This window comes from Mytilus trossulus, unplaced genomic scaffold (assembly GCF_036588685.1).
Source record: "Mytilus trossulus isolate FHL-02 unplaced genomic scaffold, PNRI_Mtr1.1.1.hap1 h1tg000024l__unscaffolded, whole genome shotgun sequence".
In the NCBI taxonomy this organism is placed as follows: domain Eukaryota; kingdom Metazoa; phylum Mollusca; class Bivalvia; order Mytilida; family Mytilidae; genus Mytilus; species Mytilus trossulus.
This window is the reverse complement of record NW_026963290.1, coordinates 165,237-186,231: the sequence shown is the minus strand read 5'-3', so window position 1 is coordinate 186,231 and position 20,995 is coordinate 165,237. Positions and strand designations below refer to the sequence as shown.

The window sequence follows — 20,995 nt, the reverse complement described above, 5'->3', positions numbered from 1 at the left end:
TGCAAGCGAGACAAAAGTTGCCAACACAATAAGCTGCATCTTCGAACTTGTTGTCTACCTACACCAAGAGCATCTTGATCGACTTGTCAAATCAGAAACTTTTAAATGGGTTTTTGCTGCTACTCCATCAAACACCTGACATTAATTAGGAGCCAAGTCAGAATGTGTCTAGGTAGGGCATTGTCTCTCAGTGTTACCTTGTTATCTAGCCATTTTTAAAAATCAAACTGTGTTTTTCTAGTATAAAACAAAGTATTTTAACATTACAAGTTTCTAAGTACCTATCAAGTGGTGAATGATACCTGATGATAGCATTTTGTATGTCCTTGTCAACAGCTATGAATTTTTATCATCATTTAGTATGTTTATATGATATGAGCTTGTTTTCTAGGACCATTCATCGGTTCACTTCAATTTGTAATTATGGCTATGTAGATTTTTGGTTAATAAGGGGTTGCAGTTGTTAATTTTAGAATGTGATCCTTTTTCAAGTGATTCTTGGTAGGATGATTTAACATCACATCATAATAAGTTAATAAACTACCAAAAGATGGACCGACATAAGATAAAAGATTGGGATAAATCAATTGAATGACATTTCTCTAACACAAGTTTAACATGTCTCTTGTATGGTTTTTTTCATATTATAATGCAGCAGCCTCTTGTTGAAAAGCATTTCTCCTCTCTTTACACTACTGAACATTCTGACATGTGAATTCAACTTGGTGGTAAATGATCAAATTAATACAAACTTCTTTTGTATGGGTTATGTACAATATTTTTTTTATGGAAGATCATGATGTCTTCTGTACTGTTCTTTACCAAGATTGATTGTTGTTGAATACTACTTTAAGCATCATGGTTAATTTTGGGATCAGTTTTTATAGCTGCAGGAAATTGATGTGCCTGGAGAGAACTAACAGCCTTAAGTAGAACTCTTACCATCTTGATCAATTCAGATTAGATTCCAGCCCACCTACTGGGTGCGCCACAGGGTTTGATCTCCCAACATCAGTGATGACAGGCTAATTTCACAGAAGTTTGACTACTAAGATCACTTGACCAAGAAGATAAACCAGAAACTACTGTAAACCAATTTTCTTTCGTGGATACTTTATTTTGTGTTTGACCCTTTCTGGTCCCCTGAGTGACTAAACATTGTATTTAATTTTGCTATTCTCTAATTTACTTGTCGTTTGATGGGTAAAAATTTGAGTTTTACAGATTAGCCATGATCTAATCTCATGTATTTTTTCTATTTACGAAAACGGCTCAAGCCAATAAGTTGGTTTACAGTGTGTAAACAGATATTCATCACAGATGTTTGTTCAATTTGGTTGTGATGAGCATTTCAAATGACGTTGACATAAAATAAAGATAAAAGTTCTATCAAAAACACAGAAATAATTTATTTATATACAAAAGAGATACAAATATTATACAGTACAAACAGGCACACACACATAAAGAATAATGATCAACTCTGACAATTACATTACCATTCAATTGGAAATTTAAATGTTATAAAATAAAACTTGCTAAGGATTTTTTTTGGGTAGGGTCGAGACATTCTTGTTATCCACCTGTACTATTCTCTACTTTATCTAAAACTTCCAAGAAAACAATTTTCTCCATTAATAAGTTGATTTTTTAAGTTTCCAAGCTAATTGTTTCTTAAGCAGGTGTTTGATAATAGCTTTAAACATATCTAGGAAATGAAATAAAGTTTAGGCAATGTGATTTGTTTGAAATTGAGCAGGATTTTAGTCAATTAAACTGACTTAGCTATCCTTTTATACTTTCTATAAACAAGAATGTCCCTTCAATATATACATACATTTTTTTGGATTTAAAAAACTCATAAAAAATACTGCAATTTCTGTTGATAGCATTAGAAATAAAAACATTAATAAAGTAAAAACATTAAATATAAATGAAACAAAAATTTTATTGCTCTATTTTTTTATTTTTTTTTATTAAGTTTATCAATATTTCTCCTGTAGATTATTTTGTGAAACAATGTAGTTTGAAATCTTTTAAAACATCAAGTGGTCATATCTTCTTAACCAAGCAGTCATAAATATTATGCTTCTTTTTATCCAGGAGATCAATGTGTCAAATTTTCCTTTATTCCTAATTTCCTGAAAATAAAATAGGTTCAGTACACTTTACACAAAACTTTCAAAAAAACAATCTTGTTTGTTAAAACCACAACCATAACAAGGAATGTTCATTGAATTTGAGATTTTGATGACTGACTTTGGAATTCAGGCTAAAAATGTGTATTACATTTGATTCACAGTATTAAATAATGTTACCAAAATAATTCACAACAGATATACATTAGAAAAGACAAATTACAAAATAACATCTTAAATTTGCATTATTTTCCTTTTTTTATTCATAAAAAGCTTGTTTATTTAAAAAAAAAACAACCCCAAAACCTACTGACTGACCATGCCAATTACAAGTATTAAATGGTAACACAATACATTTCACCGGTCTAAACAATCAAAATCATAATTGAAAGTTTTCAGAGAACAAGTTGAGAAGCATATTTTACATTAAAGTACAGAAGTGGTTCTAGTAAAAAGATAAGATAGCAAAAATTTAATCTCAAAAAGAGACCAGAATATGAAAAAAGAAAAATATGAAAACAAGAAATTGTGAATTAAAACTTGGTGAAAATTAACTTCTTCACAGTAGTATCAATGACCTTTTGAAAATATCCTCAAGAAAAATTTTACTAATACATTACATCATTAGTTCACCTTAGAATACGTGTACAAATTATCTATGATTAGTAATTCACAAACATTGTCTAACATATTGCACTTTAAGAATATATCGACATATATGTCTACGACTCTTTTTTCGTCACTTCCTGTTCGTATTTCTCCAGTAACACTTTCTTGTATCCTTCCTGATTTTTCCATAGGTCTGCTGCTTGCACATTCAACGGACTGTCTATATTTGGTTCTGAAAATACAAAGCAGATTATGGTTTAATGGGGCAAAAAAATATTCTAATTGTACCTTTTGGTTTTCTCAAAAATTCAGTTATGCACCAACTTTGTACCACATAAACATGCACTATAAAACAAAGCACACCACATGGGAAAGCTTTGCACTTCTACCTGTTTCTTAGCTTTATGATTTTTTCCAGATGAACAGACTATTTAATAATGTACATGATGTATAGTTATTCAAAAGTGCACATATTTTGTACATAAATAAAAGCTGTTAGTTTTCTCGTTTGAATTGTTTTACATTGTCATTTTTGGGCCTTTTATAGCTTACTATATGCCATGGGCTTTGCTCATTGTTAATGACAGTATGGTGACCTATTGTCGCTATTTCCATGTCATTTTGGTCTTGTGGAGACTGTCTCATTGGCAATCATACCACATCTTCTTTTTTACACAAATGATAAAATCAAACCTTTTAACTAAAAGGCAATGATTATAAAATCGCTAAACTAAAATACATGCAAACGTGTTTGAAAGACACAATTCGTGAAAATAAGTACCCACGAAAAAAAGTACAAGTACACTTTTTATATATTATTACCTCCTAGTAAACTCTGTAATGACAACAATATTGTCCTGACATCATACAGCGCTGACCATTTCTCCTTTAGAATGTCCAGGCAAATATTTCCATGTTTGTCTACATTAGGATGGTAGCATGGTGTTTCAAATCTGACCGTAGGAGCCTGGTAAGGATATCCACTTGGGAAGTCAAAGGTCAACTTGTATTGCAGTCCTTCATATACCTGAAAGTACAAAACAACCGTTATGAGGCAGATGTGTAACTTCATGACATATTAAAATTATTGTTGTATATTTCAATTCTATTCTATTCCAAAATTAAAAATAAAACATAGTTCCAATCTCTTTAGTGTTTCACATATATTCTATTTGTCAATGGCAATGACGAAATAAATACATGTTGATATCATTGCAAAGGAAATAAAACCTTTCCAACAAATTAGTTGGTGTTTAACAGACTATAAAGTTTAATTTTTTGCATGGTGAACAATCAAATATTGAACTGATACAATTAGATGAAGTTTTGTTCCTTCTTTTCTTATTTCAAACAACAAAATTACAAATGATTTATTATGTGTTGATGCATGTTCCCTGGAGGGATTAAATTGCATGACAAATCTTTGCTCATCATTTTTAGCCTTCTGACTAAATATGAGGTCAGTACGATGTACCAAATCATTTGCACAATTGTGTAAAACATGACAGACTAAATTCATAGAACAATGTGTGGAAATTACTGTAAAATGAGAGTACTTCTATTATATCTACTTACTGTTCCTTTGGCACCATTCACAGTCGCTATCCATTTAAACAAATTATCATTATCTGGGAAAGCTGAGATACCTGGATCACCAGATGTCTAAAATTATAAAACAAATTATCATTATCTGGGAAAGCTGAGATACCTGGATCGCCAGATGTCTAAAATTATAAAACAAATTATCATTATCTGGGAAAGCTGAGATACCTGGATCACCAGATGTCTAAAATTTTAAAACAAATTATCATTATCTGGGAAAGCTGAGATACCTGGATCTCCAGATGTCTAAAATTATAAAACAAATTATCATTATCTGGGAAAGCTGAGATACCTGGATCGCCAGATGTCTAAAATTATAAAACAAATTATCAGATAAAATATAGATTAATAGAAATTTCACCAAAACCAATCACGATAAAAATTCACTGAATAGTCATGATAACATACAGTATAACCAACATAAGGTTACATTAGTGTGAAACCAGCTACATGTACAGAACAAATTATAGTTATTTCTACTAAACATGCTTAATATAATGAACCTAAAATACACACAGACTATATCAACACACATACAGTGCAAAATCATTCACATTTTTGTACAAGAACACATAAACATATTTAGTGTTTGTTGCTTTTTAAATGTTTGAGATATTTTCTTTTAAAATATAGGTCGACTGATTCAGACTTCTTTGCTCCATCGTTTCATTTAAACATGCAAAAACAATTAAACATATGTATACAGAAACATTTTGCAGTCAAGTTGCAATCTTTTACTTTCGAACAGAAAATGTTAACATAGTAAAATTACTTACAAGTAAAGTCATTAATTCTTGCTGCAACCTAGAATAGAAAAATAAAATATTGGATAACTTGGACTGAGAGATAAATATCTTTTTTCATATGATTGGATTATATTTTTTGTACTAGAAGAAAATTAAATTTCATTGAATTTGGCTGCTCTAATCATACTTTAAACAAGAATGTGTTCATAGTACACGAATGCCTCATCCACATTATTATTTTCTATGTTCAGTGGACCGTAAAATTGGGGTATAAACCCTATTAATTTGGCATTAAAATTAGAAAGATCATATCATAAGGAACATGTGTACTAAGTTTTAAGTTGATTAGACTTCAAATTCATCAAAACTACCTTGACCAAAAACTTTAACCTCAAGCAGGACACCCCGACTGTGCCGGAGGAACACATGTCCAAAAATTAGGGAAACTCCTGTTCTGAGAGCTTCTCTTCATATTTGTGTTATTCCTGAATCCGAGTTTGATCGCCCCTTTCACTTTTGCACCCAAAGTCCGTTCACACCCTTCATTTTCGCGCCCAATTTAATTGGTTTGATTACATGGATTAATTACTTTGTAATCAATTTTTGGCAGGTGTATTCTTATAAGTACATTTGTTGCCATTGTCTCAAAATAAAGTGAGACAGCATTTTGTGTGTGTGTTGAATAAATCTTAATCATGTTTTCAATAGTGTTTTGTTAAAAAAATTAATAATCCTTTCTAAATAAAGTGGGATTTGTCAACGTTTTATTTTGTGTTGAACAACTCTTAATCATGTTTTGGTTAGGTGTATTGCTATAACTTTGTATCATGCTGAGTTCACACGTAATTTGAATTTGATTCGCATTAACTAATTTGAAGTAGGTTTCACATTCAAAGCGTGTTACATCAATTCTAATTTGAATAACAATTGCGCATCAAACTGCTTTACTGTCCTAAGGCCAAAAAAAATATATGTCTGTTTCCTGTTTCCCGACTGACCCCGACTCACCCCCCCCCCCCCCCCCCCCCCCCGACCCTAGATCTTTTTAATCAATTCCAGAAAAAAATCATTTCCAGTCCGATCCAGATCCGTTTCTTACTAGACCCAAACAATCAAAATGGCTGCTCCCAGCACAAATGTGCTACAACTAATGTAAAAAAAATGTCAGCACTGCGAGGATTATTCAATTAAAGCTTCTTTAAAGAGATTAAATCATTTTGGGGTACAGGACCCTAACCAAACATGACATTTAACCGACTGCAAATCTAGCAGGGAGTGCAAAAATTAAAAAAAATAAATTCCGACCTACCGACCCTGATTAATTTGCCTTGGCAGCAGGAAACAGACATTTATTTTTTTTTGGGTCAAAAATGTTAACTTTTGATTCGTATTAACGAAAACGTATTTCTAAGGGGAATTAGTTAATTGAAATTAGCCAATTCGAATCAATTCAAATTAAAAAAGAAGAATGTGTGTACGCGATTAACGAAGTTGATTCAAATTAAATGTACGTGTGAACAAGGCATACATTTTAGTTTCTTGTGTATAATTCAGAGTTTAGTATGACTTCCATTATCACTGTACTACAATGTACTATGCATATTTCAGGGGCCAGCTGAAGGACACCTACGGGTGCGGGAATTCTCGCTACATTGAAGACCCATTGGTTGCCTTCGGCTGCTGTTTGCTCTATGGTCGGGTGGTTGTCGCTTTGACATATTCACCATTTCCTTTCTCAATTTTATAAGAATAAAGTGAGATTCTGACAACGTTTTTTTTGGGGTGTTGAATAAATTTTATCATTTTTTAATTGGTTAAAATAGTGCATTACTATATTTTATTGTTTCATTGGTTCAGATCATAGGGACCAAGCTGTTAAAAACAAAGTTTTGTGTTTTTTATTATATGTTTTACTCATACATGTCATACTAAGCTAAATACATTCAGTATTTACACCAAAGCAATTTAAAACAACAATCACGATTTTCCGATCATTCAACTGGAATTGAATTAAAATTGGGCACGAACGAGTGGAGTGCAAACAGGGGTCTCACTAATTAGCGACATCAAGCGACAAGAAGACTATTTAGCGACAATAAAACATTTTTTTTATTAGATATATAGAAATTTGTATGTAATGTTTTTTTTTAAATATACGAGCAGATATGTCTAATTAAAATGTTTTATTATATAAATAGACGAAGAAATAAAACATTTGTGAAGAAAGATTCAAAGAGATTGTGAAGTTTATATTAGAATATATTGGTAGATGAAGAAATTAAACATTTATGAAGAAGAAAGAGATTGAGCTTCTTTTTTTTAATTTTTAAATATGAAGAATATGTATATGATAATGTATGCATCTGTTTATCAAAGTCAAAGTATGAATAAACGAATGGAGATATATATGGAGCGGGCATAATGGAATATAATATTTTTATCAATTTTAACTTTCTTGCCGCTAAAATTATTTTCTTTTGCATATTTATTGCAATAATCAATTTAATTAAAAAAATATGTTTTCTTGTCGCTTGTTGTCGCTAAAATTATTCTTGTTGTCGCTAAAATTCTTGTTGTTGCTAATTAGTGAGACCGGCAAACAGACCTTGGGTGCGAATGTGCGAGGTGCAAACGTGTATGGGGCAGAAGTGTATTTGGCGTGAACGGACCTGATACCGTTATTCCCCCCTTTTGGACTTTTAAGCCTTTTAGTATTGGGTCAAACGAAGTTCATCAGGGCGTGATGAAAATTAAATCCTAAATATATGTAGCACCTACCCGATAAAATTTATTTGTTTATGGAACAGATATAGTATCATTTGTTTATGGAACCTAAATTATTCATGTCAGTAAATGATTTAACCAAAGACGTATGCTAACATACGTCCTTGATAATTTTTACAACGAAACCTGGGAGTAGGACGGAAGACTCCTCGACAAACCGGAGGACACACTTTTCATCATTAATACCTTTTGCTGACTGAATGGTTATCTTTTGAGGATGACCCGTGTTTCTTGACATCTTTACTCCTAGGGGAGGCAACGATTGGGTTTGTGTTTTGTGAATGAGATGCCATCGTTCGTATTTCTTCAGGTTTTGAATATTGTGCGACTTGCTTCAATTGACCAATGGGAAGAAAGCTTTCTAACAATCATGTCATTTGAGCGCTTTCTTGTTCTAGTCAAGCGTCTCAAAGAAAAATAATAAAACTGTGCACAAGCATGGTGATAAAAATAGATATCCGGAATTATATTTTACTGCAACCTAAGCACTCCCAGCTGCAACCAAGATTCTGTATAAATAACTATTTCACTATTCAAACCTTGATACAACTTTCAATTATATATTTCCCCAGTGTAGTATTCAATTAAATACTTTTCAAATACTGTCATATGTCTTTTTTCTTGGTTTCAACTGAGACTACTATAACACAGTTATATAGTAGTCTCAGGTTTCAAGTGCAATTTCCCCCCTGGTTTTTAATTTAAATACCAAATTTTCATATATCATCATATATGATAAATTAATGTCTTTTATTTTTGTTGCCCTCATTTAGAGATTGGCTTGTTTGGGGACCCCATTTTCAAAATCCTTGGTTGCACCTGTATATACCTGCATGGCATACCTTGAGGATATCTAAAAATAGTCAGTGAGGAAACTCATGGGAGTGTCCTAGTTATCACATAATCACAATTTTTTGCCAATATAATCACATAATCATAAATTATTTTTTTAAACACATATTCAAAATACAGTCCCAGATTTTTAAATAATCATGAAATATTTCATCTGGTATTCAAATAATTATTATAAAATAAAGTCCAAATAACCACATAATCAAAATCCCCATGAGTCCAGGCTCAAAAGTTTGTGAATATATTTTTGTACAAATAAATTCTTGCTTAGATAGCCTGTACAAATTTATTAAGTTGTCTTGAGACAGATTAAATTACTTTAAATGAAAAAAAAGATTGAGTAAAAACTCTATATTGGGAAAAAAACATAGTAAGAGGATCCATGGGGAATTCCTTAAATAGAATGTGAATAAATTAGTAATGTGGTGTAAGAATATCAAGTAGTTTCATTTCAGATTTCTAAATTGCTTTGCCAGTACTTACAGTAGTAAAAAATAAGTTCAAGATTAACAAGTGGTTTCATGGGGGGATTCCTGAAAAAAGTTTATCATTTACGCTTACTATACTGATGGGAACAAAATTAGCAAAAAGGTTTTATATAGATATTTGATATTTATTAAAAGAAATTTATATTATTTGTACAAAGTTATCTGCGCAAATTTAGCATGTGAAATTTGCATGAGATTTCAGACAAAAAAAAAAATCTGTTATTAAAGTAATTTCTATTTTAGCTCAAGTTTTGAGTAAACAAATTATGTTTATAATAAATAACAAGGTACTAATTCAGCAAGTGTTTAAAATTTCTTTGGAAATACAAAAGTTTGTGCTTAAAAAGACTTAATGATGACTTCATTGCTTCTTTAAAAAAGCCAGTATTTGCAAGATATAGAAAGTCATTGTATTTTTTAATGTGAAACTTAATTCCATCTGCCTTATTTCTTTCCAAAGTATTTTTATCGTCCACTACAGATATAAATCTAATATACCATGTATCAGTTAAATAACACATTATTCTGTACCACTAAACATGTACATGTTTATACCTATTTAAAAAAAATAATGTTTTATAAAAACAGGATTATTATATACTTTTCTATTATAAAACATCAGCTGCTGTACACAAAACCTGCCATGGTCTGAATATCTCAGGTGAATTTAACTTAAAATCACAGGAAGAATATTTTTTATTACTCTGAATTTTTTGTGTATAAGGTTTTCATCCTGGGTATGAATGAGCTTAATCTCCTTTTTTTATTCTGATTAGAATATTTGACTCTCCATAATATCACCAGTGGCCATTGATTCACTTGATTATCCTTTTTTTAGTTGTACAGTATGTGTTTTTATAAGTGTGACTCCATGATTGTATCCCATGACATAATTCACCATCATGAAATTTCACTGTGGTTCAAATATTTTTATTAATCTTCAATCATACACAAACAAGGACACCATAAAACAGAGCATCCCTAAATTGTTTAAATTCTTTACTCTAATTTTCAATGTCATTTAAAACTCTGGTGGAGAGTTGCCTTATTGGCAATTAATCATATAATATCTCCTTATTTCATGTCAAAATTGTCTTATGCATGATGATTTGGTATGATTAGACGGAGACCTGTTGGTGATCTTCAGCTGTTGTCTGCTTTATGGTCGGGTTGTTGTCTCTTTGGCACATTCCCCATTTCCATTCTCAATCTTATTATTGGATGATTTGGTTGGTATTATGAAGTTACCTGTCCCATGAATGATTGATCTTGAAATAGAGGTCATCTTCTCATAAATAGAGGTCACCTTCTCATGATTATTGAGGTCATCTTTTCATGATTATTATTTGTATCAATATTGATGAGAAGTTGCTTATATATCTTGTTTGAAGTTAATATAATTGATCAAGACCAATGACCTTTGACCTCTACCTTTGTAAATTACTTTGATTCAGTGTGCCTTTTAATATGGTAATTTAAATTGTAATAAGTCTAGTGAAGTTTGCTCTTGCTCTTTTTGGAGTAAACAACTTGTATCTGCAGGTTCAGATGAACAAAAACACTGGGGCAAATCCCATGCACAGAACAATATCTAAATCTTCTTTTGCAAATTTAATTAGAATAATATTTCAAAACATTTTATTTTTTCTCGCATTTTCACTTTTGATTGTTCTTAACAAAAATTCCTTTTCCTAATTGTATGTGTGACCTATAGTTATAATGTATGTGTCATTTTGGTCTTTTGTGGACAGTTGTCTCATTGAAAATATTACCGCATCTTTTTTATATTATATATTTATAATTATGTTTGGATATAACAATTTTTTAATATAACTGTGATATGTGCAAAACTGAATTACTATGATTCACTAGAGAGTTTTAATCCCTTAACAGAACAATTCTTTCAATTAAAAAACAAAAACAACAATAATATGACAGTCATATTTGCCTACATTTCACACACTTGTCATTGACAGTTTTGTAGAGATCCTTTTCCTCATTTATATGTCAGACTAATTTTTACATATGCTTCCGGTGTATGGGGCATTAATATACATAATTGTATAAATAATTTGCAAAACAATGCTTGTAAATTTTTCTTAGGCTTAAGCAAAAGAAGCAGCAATTTAGCTGCTAGAGGTGATATGGGTTTTTATTAGGCGATGCACTACTAAAGGTTGAAGTTTTTAAACTATGGAATCGTCTTAAGTGTGACAATACTAGTAACATATGTAAAAAGGTTCATACCTGGGCGATTAGAAGAAAATCGTCATGGGATTATAGAGTTTTACAGTTAGCTCGTAAATATAGTTTGATTATAAATGTAGAAGATGAAATTAATATGAGTAATGTATGGGACTCTATACAAACTTTTGAAAAAGAATATTGGCACCATGAAGTATGGAATGATAAAAATAATGTCAATGGTAATAAATTAAGATTTTATAGATTGTTTAAAACTGGTATTGGTACGGAGCCTTATGTAAAGGTAGTTAATAATAGATGCCACCGACGTATTTTGTCACTATTCAGAGCTGGTTCGTTACAACTTAGAATTGAAACTGGTCGATATGCTAGACCACCAGAACCTCTAAAAGACCGTTTATGGTTTTTTTGTGATAGTAGCCAAATTGAAGATGAAAAACACTTTCTTTTTAATTGTTGTTTTTACTCTGATATCAGACATGAATTATATGCCAAAGCCTGTCTTTTAAATGCTGATTTTGAGAATTTATGTGATATTGAAAAACTTCGTTATCTTATATGTAATGAGAATATGGTTCCTCTTTTAGCTAGTTCCCTTTATCATATGTTTTATCGACGAAAACATGTCATCTAGAAATTATGTATGTTTTGTTATTTTTTTTTGTTATTTTTTTTTAATTTACGAAAACAATTTAAATGTATCAAAGCTGTCCTTTTATGTATGTATTAGATGTTTGTTTTAATGATAGTGTCTCATAAGTCGTTTTCAGCTGGCATCCTTTTACTTAAATGTTAGGTTCTTATGACTTTATGTGTATAACTGTATATATATATTGATATTGTAATGGATGGTGACACCTTAATAAAATAAATCTTATCTTATCTTATCTTACCTATTTCTAGAAATCCCAATTGAGGAATAACACATGATGTGCAGTTAGCCAATCAGAATAACGTATTATAATGAAACATACATCTAATGTAATTATTTGCAGAAATATATCTAATTTGACAAGCATTTATATGTAGATTAGTTTTCACAACTGATAAAACAAGAAATAAAACAATCCATTTTCCTTTTATATTTTTATTTATGCCTCACAAATCACATAGATCTTGTAATTAAAATATTCTTTTTCTTAACCAAATGACAAAGTTGTACATGTATTTTTTTTCACAACAGAAACATTTCTGGTTGATAAAATTTAGTTGGGCTGATAAATGATCTAGTTTCTCATAATCAAACAATTTTCACAATAAAAAAAGTTTGATTTTTACCTCACTACATATTTCACTTATATGATCAATATTGAATATCACCTAATTTTTCCCTGATACATTCAATATTAAATTTTAAAGTGGGCATAGTGATAAAAACTTCTTTTGAATCATTTAAAAATACAATTTATATAAAATATAATTTCTGTATCTTTAATTAAAATAATATTCAAGTAAAAATATAAAACTTAAAAATATTTATACTAAAAAATAGTTTCTAGTTTATACTTGGACGGAGTTTTATGTCTACATATACACTAAATTTACTCTTCTATTAATAAATTAATTGAAATCTAAGCTTCACATTTAGATTTATTTTTGAAAAATATATGACTGAAATAAGTGTAAACAAAATGGTTGAATAAATTGAAAATGTGTCTTTAAACAGATCTAGAATAACCTTGAGAAATTCAACTGGACATTTTCTATTTGTTTTCTATTCAGTAAACTTATTTCAACTAAGAATACAAAAAGCCTTTCTGACACTATTAACAACCTATACATATTCTATATGGGTACATAGCTGTATTCTAATTTGAATTTATATAAATTTTCATAATATGACTAATACAACTAAAACATACAACAATAAACAACGATATCACAGTTTGGCAAATTGCTGTAAATGCAATATGAATATTAATTTCTAATTCACATAATAAATAATAGCTAATACATGTATATACATATTCATGAGATGCTTTCACTTGACAGTTGTAGCACAATACTATCTTTGATTTGCAAAAATAAACTCTTTTACTCTAAAATCCATACATTTCTCTTCACTAAGATATCATCAGGAGATAATTTAAACAATCAACACCAAATTTCCTTCTGTTCAAAAGTACTAGTAAGGTATGCACACAACCAAATTGTCTTTTTGATACTCTGATTTTTCACATATCACATTGTCTGTTTTTTGGTTTTCCCCAATTGTTCTATTTTTTAGAATGTGCCATCGATCTGCATCTCCTTCTCTACAGCTTCTAAAGCTGACAGACATTGGACTGTTACATTTAATGATCCTATTTCCTCCTTTTCATTGTTAGCATCAAATACTGAAAATATAAGGTAGAATATTTTATTTCACTGAACAAGTATACAGTTTTATTTAGGGACCAGTTGAGGACCACCTCCAGCATTTTCTCCCTATGTTGAAAACCCATTTGTGGCCTACTGCTCTTTGTTCAAGTTGTTGTCTCTTTGACATATTCCCCATTTTCATTCTCAATGTCATTAATGACCAATGGCTGATATGTTTATCTATTTAACATGTAGATATAATACATAGATGTAATACATATAGTATTACCATAAAATTAACTAATGTTCTGTTGTCAGAATATCCTGATCTATGTAAATATTCATTTATTAGTTATTTTAGGCAAAGGAATTGTACTTACTTGGAATATCATGATCTATGACATCTTTATGGTTAATGAGTATATCTCTGATACTTACTTGGAATATCATAGTCGATGACATCTTTATGGTTAATGAGGATATCTCTGATACTTTCTTGGAATATCATGATCTATGACATCTTTATGGTTAATGAGTATATCTCTGACACTTACTTGGAATATCATGGTCTATGACATCTTTATGGTTAATGAGTATATCTCTGTTACTTACTTGGAATATCATGGTCAATGACATCTTTGTGGTTAATGAGTATATCTCTGTTACTTACTTGGAATATCATGGTCAATGACATCTTTATGGTTAATGAGTATATCTCTGATACTTACTTAGAATATCATGGTCTATGACATCTTTATGGTTAATGAGTATATCTCTGATACTTACTTGGATTATCATGGTCTATGACATCTTTATGGTTAATGAGTATATCTCTGATACTTACTTGGAATATCATGGTCTATGACATCTTTATGGTTAATGAGTATATCTCTGTTACTTACTTGGAATATCATGGTCAATGACATCTTTATGGTTAATGAGTATATCTCTGTTACTTACTTGGAATATCATGGTCTATGACATCCTTATGGTTAATGAGTATATCTTTGATACTTACTTGGAATATCATGGTCTATGACATCCTTATGGTTAATGAGTATATCTTTGATACTTACTTGGAATATCATGATCTATGACATCTTTATGGTTAATGAGTATATCTCGGACACTGACAAATGCAATACCAATATCTTCACATTCTCCTTCGTCATCATCATCTGGGGGCTCACTAACAACTGTGAAACGAATCCTGAAAAATACATACTTTATCTATTATCGGGGGGCTCATTAAAACAAGTGAAACAGATCCTGAAAGATATACAACTAACGTTATCATCTGAAGGCACACTTACAACACTTAAACAGATCCTGTAAATATAAGTGTATACTCTAATCATCTCGGCACAAAAATTGGTAAACAAAAAATATGTGAAAATAAAAGTGTAACCTAGCTTTCAACTGACTAATTAATGAAATTGAATCTGTAAAATACACAATCAGAGAGAAAAACAATTCTACTAAATACTAAAAAAAATATTTATAATTCTATAAAAAAAATATTGTTATCAGTATAAATAATAAGGGTAACTGGTTATCAAGATACATTCTATGCATTTTCTTCAAACTAAGTCAAAATGACCAATTGGCGCTAACTGACACAAAAATTTGAAAAACTGTTGACACACAAATATGTCTGGTACAGTATGTATTTTAATAGTTTTAAGAATATAATGCAATTTATAATAAGTGATATTTAAATGGAAACATTAAACATTTGAATTATGTAGCAGCAAAACTTTCAAAGTCAAGAGACAATGATTGAGGGATTAGGGCCAAATAATCTCCATTGAAATAAGATGTCTGAATGCATATATAACAGCCTATCAAGTAAAATAGTATATATGGAGTACAAACCTGCCACCATCAGGGTCATCAGGTAACAACATTCCAGCCAGGTATTGTCTCTTAGGGTAATTCTTAGCCATGTCGACATGGAACGCTGAAAAATAAACTTATATATTTATATCTAGGTCATCAAATAGCAACATACTAGTTAGTACTCAACCTTAAGATTATTCAAATCATTGTCCAGATGGAAAGCTATTCCATAGTGCTAAAATTGTAAAACACAACATTTCTGATTTACTTAAAAATGATATTCATCTATAGATGTGGAGTTCCTATAATTTTACAAGCAGCATCTTGTGTACAACTTTCAATGAAACTAATAACAACAAAAATCAGATAAACTGTATGAAATTATTTTTTTTAGCATGTTCACTTCATTTATACAGTTTTTTTTGTCAAATGAAAGCAACATATATCTTCTTCCAATTTATGAGACAAACTCTGTATTAAAGTGTAACAGTGTTTGAGTAATGAATATGACCAGTTTAAAGTTTCAAGACTTTACTGTATATAAACTTAATTTTGCCGGCAAAATTAACAAAATACATTTTGGTTTAGTAGGATCGAATCTAAACAACTGTGACGGTAGTATTGGACAACTATTTATTTAATTCAATTTCAGAAACTATGAAGTTGTAACTTGATTTATACTTACTTTTGCTGAAGTTAAAATTGATCTGTTGTTCTGCCTTTGGTTTAGGAAGAGAAAATGGAGTTTCTAGTTCATCAGCCTTGATTCCAAGGAAGTTGTACGACACAAACAGCTGACGTATACTCTCATTATCTAGTACAGAGGCACCGGTAGATAGCACTAAGTGGGTTATGGTCACTGTTACAAGATTACTCTGAAATTGACAATTTGTGTACTGAGTTAACAATTCGTTCATCATCAACAGTCATTTCTTATATTTTGGAAAAAAATGTTAAATTTTAGGCTGAGATGAATTATCAAATGTTTGTTAAATTTCGAAAACATGTCATTTGGTAAAGTAGCAAGGTATATATATGATAACATGATTTAAAAAAAATGTTTTGTGTTTTTATGAATGTATATGTATGAGTACAATAGATTTAATATTCTGATTCATAAGATATGTTTAATAATTTTTATATATAAGTGTGTTTCATTTGTTTAAAATTACAAACACAACTATGAAACTCTAATTGTTTAACCAAACTAGAAGTATGACCCACTATAACATCATAAATGCCAGAGTAAAACAGATTTATTTTTGGTTTGTGTTTCTAGTGATAACTTACAGGTTTATTACTTTCTTTATATTTTTTCTTTGCAGTGGGAGAAGCTACGACCATAACTCCCTCACTATCAGACTCAACAGGTGGTCTGTCTGATTCTGACTCTTCTTCTATGGGTGGAGGTAGAGATCTGAGGGTTCCTCCATCAGAGGGCGTGGCTATAGGTGTAATATCTTCTGATATTTCCTCTGTGATCTCATCTTCATCTGGGTCAGCAAACATGGTGTCAGACATCTTTGTTCCTTCCTACAATGGCATGAATCAAATTAAATTATATAGATCAAATCAGGACATTGGTATTTAGGTTGAGAAACCTCTTGTCAAAATATTTAAGTAATAATTAAGTAACTTTTTTTAAAGCCTAAATCTGTTTTTATAACCGTTTCTCAGCTTTAATTATAAGTTTGAAAGTAATAAGTTTGATTGATGAGCATGTGTGAGGTTTTTTTTTTTACATTTTCCACATCTTTGTATTTTTTATGTCATAAATTCTTTACTATTCTAATGAAGATCTGAGAATCCACTGTTCCAAAAATATTGCTTTACAGTATTTTTGCTTGTTGGAGAAGGATGGTTTTCCTGTGTGACATGATAACTCTTTTATGCAAACAATACCATTTCCTACTTTTTTGTTGTTAAAAATTGGTGGAATAGGTTCTCGGAAATAGATACACAAGTAATTATCTTCTTATATGAAATTGTATTTTTCTTCTACAAAATTTTATTTTAAAACAACTTTGCAAAATCTCAATTATTATAATCTTACCATTGAAGTGAGAGTGCCCTTTCCTTCATCTACAAAAAAAAGAAGAAATTACATAATTAATTCTGTCAAAAGTGATGTTTTAAAACCAAGAATAAATTTCATTTTCAATCAATACCAGAAAAGACACAGATTATGAATAGTGATAATAATATGGTTTGCTTTGATATAATGCTTTTTGATTTCATCAATAAAAATGTTTTGTATCCAATGTTTTCTTGATACCTATAAATGCATGGAAAAGGTAATCTTCGATGGAAAGTTTTAATCAAACAACAATGCAATGAGAGTTAGATTCTAAAATAATTATGTTTATTTTAAACTGGTAAAGAAAATACAATTTGCGATAATGATAATCATGATGAAAAATATCGCTTTAATAAATAACAAAAAAAGCAATTCTTTCAATAACTTTAATCCATTTATCAATTTGAAGGGAAAAAAACGCATGATCACTTCTAGCAAATCCATTTCAGTAAAAAAAACACAGTGCATCTGTTCTACTGATAATGCCCTATCAAAATAACGATATGGGGGAAAAGATTCTAATAACACTTTTTTTTATATAACAGGTCTGATGTTATTTAAAAATCTTAAAAATGAAACAATGATAAATTGAAATAGGACATGGTCAAGTAACTCTGGTCAGATTGACATGTAATCCTTAAGTAACTTGATTTTTATGGATGATATAAGCTAAACTGAGCTATTGATCAGTTAGAATATCATTGCTACAAGTTTTTAGAAATAGGAAATTGATGAGTAATGAATGTGAAAACACAGCACACTCTTATAGCTTGCTAGCTTGAATGTTGATACCAAATTTAACGGTCCTCCGATTCTTGGTTCCTGAGAAAAGTGTGAAGAAAATTTTAAACATGGCAATTATGTGTAAATATTTTAAGTATTTGATAAACAGGAAGTTAATAAGAAATGAATGAAAAAAATAAATCACACTGGATAGCATGTTCCATGAAATCTGATAACAGTAAGGCCAGAGGTATAGTTCTTATGAAATGCAATGAAAGTGTCATACATGTTCATTATATGTAAAAACATATAAGTATTTGGAAAACAAGTTGATGGACTATAAATGTCAAAATATATTACATAGTAGTTCTAATATGTACAGTAGTTTCCCATAAAAAAAATTGACATCTTGTGTTTCAAGTATTGAAGAGAGAGGGACAAATCTTTAAATGAATCACATAGATTTAAGCATGCTTTCTGATTTGCAGTTCCTGAGCAAAATGCTTCCATAACTTTATTGGACAATCAGGCATAAATTAGTTTACTCTCCCTCCGTATTGAAATGGGGTATAATAATATTGTTAAACTATTATGTACTCTTACTAACCTTATCCCAAAAACTAAAGGATATATATAAATCAACTGTGAAAGAAGTTGAGTTAGATGCCCTGTGCCAGACAGACATATAATTATTCTACAGGCGAAATGATGACTCATTACTGATTGTGACTGAGCGACTGACCTCAGCACAAAATCATAAAAATTTATCAAAATCCAGGAGTCTTCTAATTCAAGTGTTCAAATGTTGAACTATTAGTAAACAAAGGATTTCACAAAACAGCAATGTCTTTCATGATATAAGAAACATAATTAAAAAAAAAATCAAAAACAAATGCACAACAATTCATCTTAAATATGTCGAGTTTGTAATGGATATTTATACATGCATGATACTGATGTTAGATTAATATCTATGATGTTGATATGCTTATTAGGATGCTGTTATGCCTAATAAAGACATAGGGCATGAGCAAGCAATTTAATAACATTTTCACTAGACATGCAAAATCACAAATTATTATTTCATCCAAATAAAAGATTGTAATTTTTATCGATCAGTAAAGTTAAGAAAATCATAGAGATTTAACCAAATTGCAATCAATTAAAGACAAACTGACTGATATATTAACATTAAGAGCCAAAGGTCAATAAAACCATTTCATGGATCCAAAAAAATTGATTACCAGTAAAATTAACAAATTTCGTAAATGTCTAAAATAACATGCAGGAGACTACACAATATTCCATACCAGATAATAACTATACATTTTAAATAACTTATATCTATATACTATAATGCATAACAAAGGGACACAACTTTCCATCAAACAGTGCAACCCTTACCCCTCGGTTAAATTTAGATAAAAATACAACCAATTGATATTAATCTTTTTCATTCTGTCAATCATTTTGGCCAAAGGAAAACAAATATTGTCTTTCCAGTAACTTCTGACTGACCTTCACGTTGTAGAGGTTTGAGACTGTAAATACAAGACACCTTTTTTGGCCTTCTTTGTAAAAAAATTTGATAAAAAGATTTTTGAATTTCAAAACATAAGCAATTTTTTTTTTTTTTTGAAAATTATATGTATCAAATTATTATTTCCAAATAAAATAGTAAGAGTTGCAGACGACACCTAGCACCATTCTCATTCACACCAAGCCTTTTACCTAATCTCTTCCTGGATTTAGGAACTGGTTTAGTTCCCCTTGTTGTACCTGAATGATTAATAATGATAAGGGTACAGTTTAAAAGCATCACACTGAATGAGAATTGGTTTAGTATTTCCCTTCCATTCCTAAAGAATTCATGTTAGGGTTAAATTTACACAACAAACCATTAGGGTTTTCCCAAATGCTTTATGATAAGGTTAATATTGAGGCTGACCAGATGCTAATTTAGAAAATTGTTAAGGCTTCTTTTTCTTTCTCACTTAATACCTAAATAGTCATAATAAGTAAAAAATTATGTTATTCTATGATAATCCAACATTGAACAAAGAACTCTACATTCTGCAGTTAGCAAACAAGGCGTTATATCAGACATAATTCCTCAGAAAATTTGTCATAGTGTTTTGTTTGTTTGTTGTAATTGATTATTTTAGCTAATTTTACAGTAAATGCAAATCCATGAAAACAGTTTTAAAACCGAAAAACACGTTTTTATAATAGAATATAACCCTGAAACTAAAACATTATACTTGCAACAGACTAACACAAAACTGGAAAAGATTATATTTAAACAGTATATCAAAAAGTATCAGTTTGGTACCAGCTTTATTAGCACATAACATATTTGTAGCAACAAAAAAGGGGGTCAAATAGTTTATCTTTTGTAAACATACACAATGAAACCACACCAGTTAATGAAATCACATAATGATTAAAATGAGTAAATGACAAATTGCAACAAATAATGAAACCACACATGTTAATGAAATCAAATAGAGATTAATATGAGTAAATGATGACAAAATGATACCAGATTTATCTCCCTTGTCAGTTACAGACTTATTTCCCTTTAGAGGACCTTTTGGAGGAAGAGATGATGTTTTTGATTTATCTGAAGCT

At 30.1% G+C, this 20,995-nt stretch overlaps 2 protein-coding genes across 9 annotated transcripts in view; both read right to left on the bottom strand.

The window, feature by feature from the left end:
- Positions 1–1,384: 1,384 nt before the first annotated feature.
- On the bottom strand, positions 1,385–8,276 carry LOC134698855 (ubiquitin-conjugating enzyme E2 C-like). 3 transcript variants are annotated; one of them, XM_063560522.1, is made up of 6 exons: positions 8,066–8,276; positions 5,126–5,153; positions 4,642–4,657; positions 4,323–4,393; positions 3,570–3,774; positions 1,385–2,979 (listed from the first exon to the last, which is right to left on the bottom strand). In XM_063560522.1, exons 1-6 carry the CDS (start codon positions 8,170–8,172, stop codon positions 2,861–2,863), a joined length of 546 nt encoding a protein of 181 aa, XP_063416592.1. In that variant the 5' UTR covers positions 8,173–8,276; the 3' UTR covers positions 1,385–2,860. The 3 variants fall into 3 exon arrangements, with proteins under 3 accessions (XP_063416592.1, XP_063416594.1, XP_063416593.1); XM_063560524.1 differs by lacking the exon at positions 4,642–4,657 and adding an exon at positions 4,580–4,595; XM_063560523.1 differs by lacking the exon at positions 4,642–4,657 and having other exon boundaries at positions 4,323–4,409.
- Positions 8,277–12,495: 4,219 nt separating this feature from the next.
- The window catches only part of LOC134698995 (protein fantom-like), a 35,254-nt gene continuing 26,754 nt past the window's right edge, over positions 12,496–20,995 (bottom strand). For 4 of the 6 annotated variants that reach the window (XM_063560680.1, XM_063560683.1, XM_063560684.1 and 1 more), the window contains 6 exons: positions 17,618–17,646; positions 16,855–17,097; positions 16,250–16,439; positions 15,601–15,685; positions 14,802–14,935; positions 12,496–13,760 (listed from right to left, as the gene is read on the bottom strand). In XM_063560680.1, coding sequence (XP_063416750.1) covers positions 13,648–13,760; positions 14,802–14,935; positions 15,601–15,685; positions 16,250–16,439; positions 16,855–17,097; positions 17,618–17,646 — 794 coding nt within the window. In that variant the 3' untranslated portion in view covers positions 12,496–13,647. Of the gene's footprint in view, positions 13,761–14,801; positions 14,936–15,600; positions 15,686–16,249; positions 16,440–16,854; positions 17,098–17,617; positions 17,647–20,619; positions 20,994–20,995 lie in introns of those variants that run through there. The other 2 variants (XM_063560685.1, XM_063560686.1) reach the window with 2 other exon arrangements.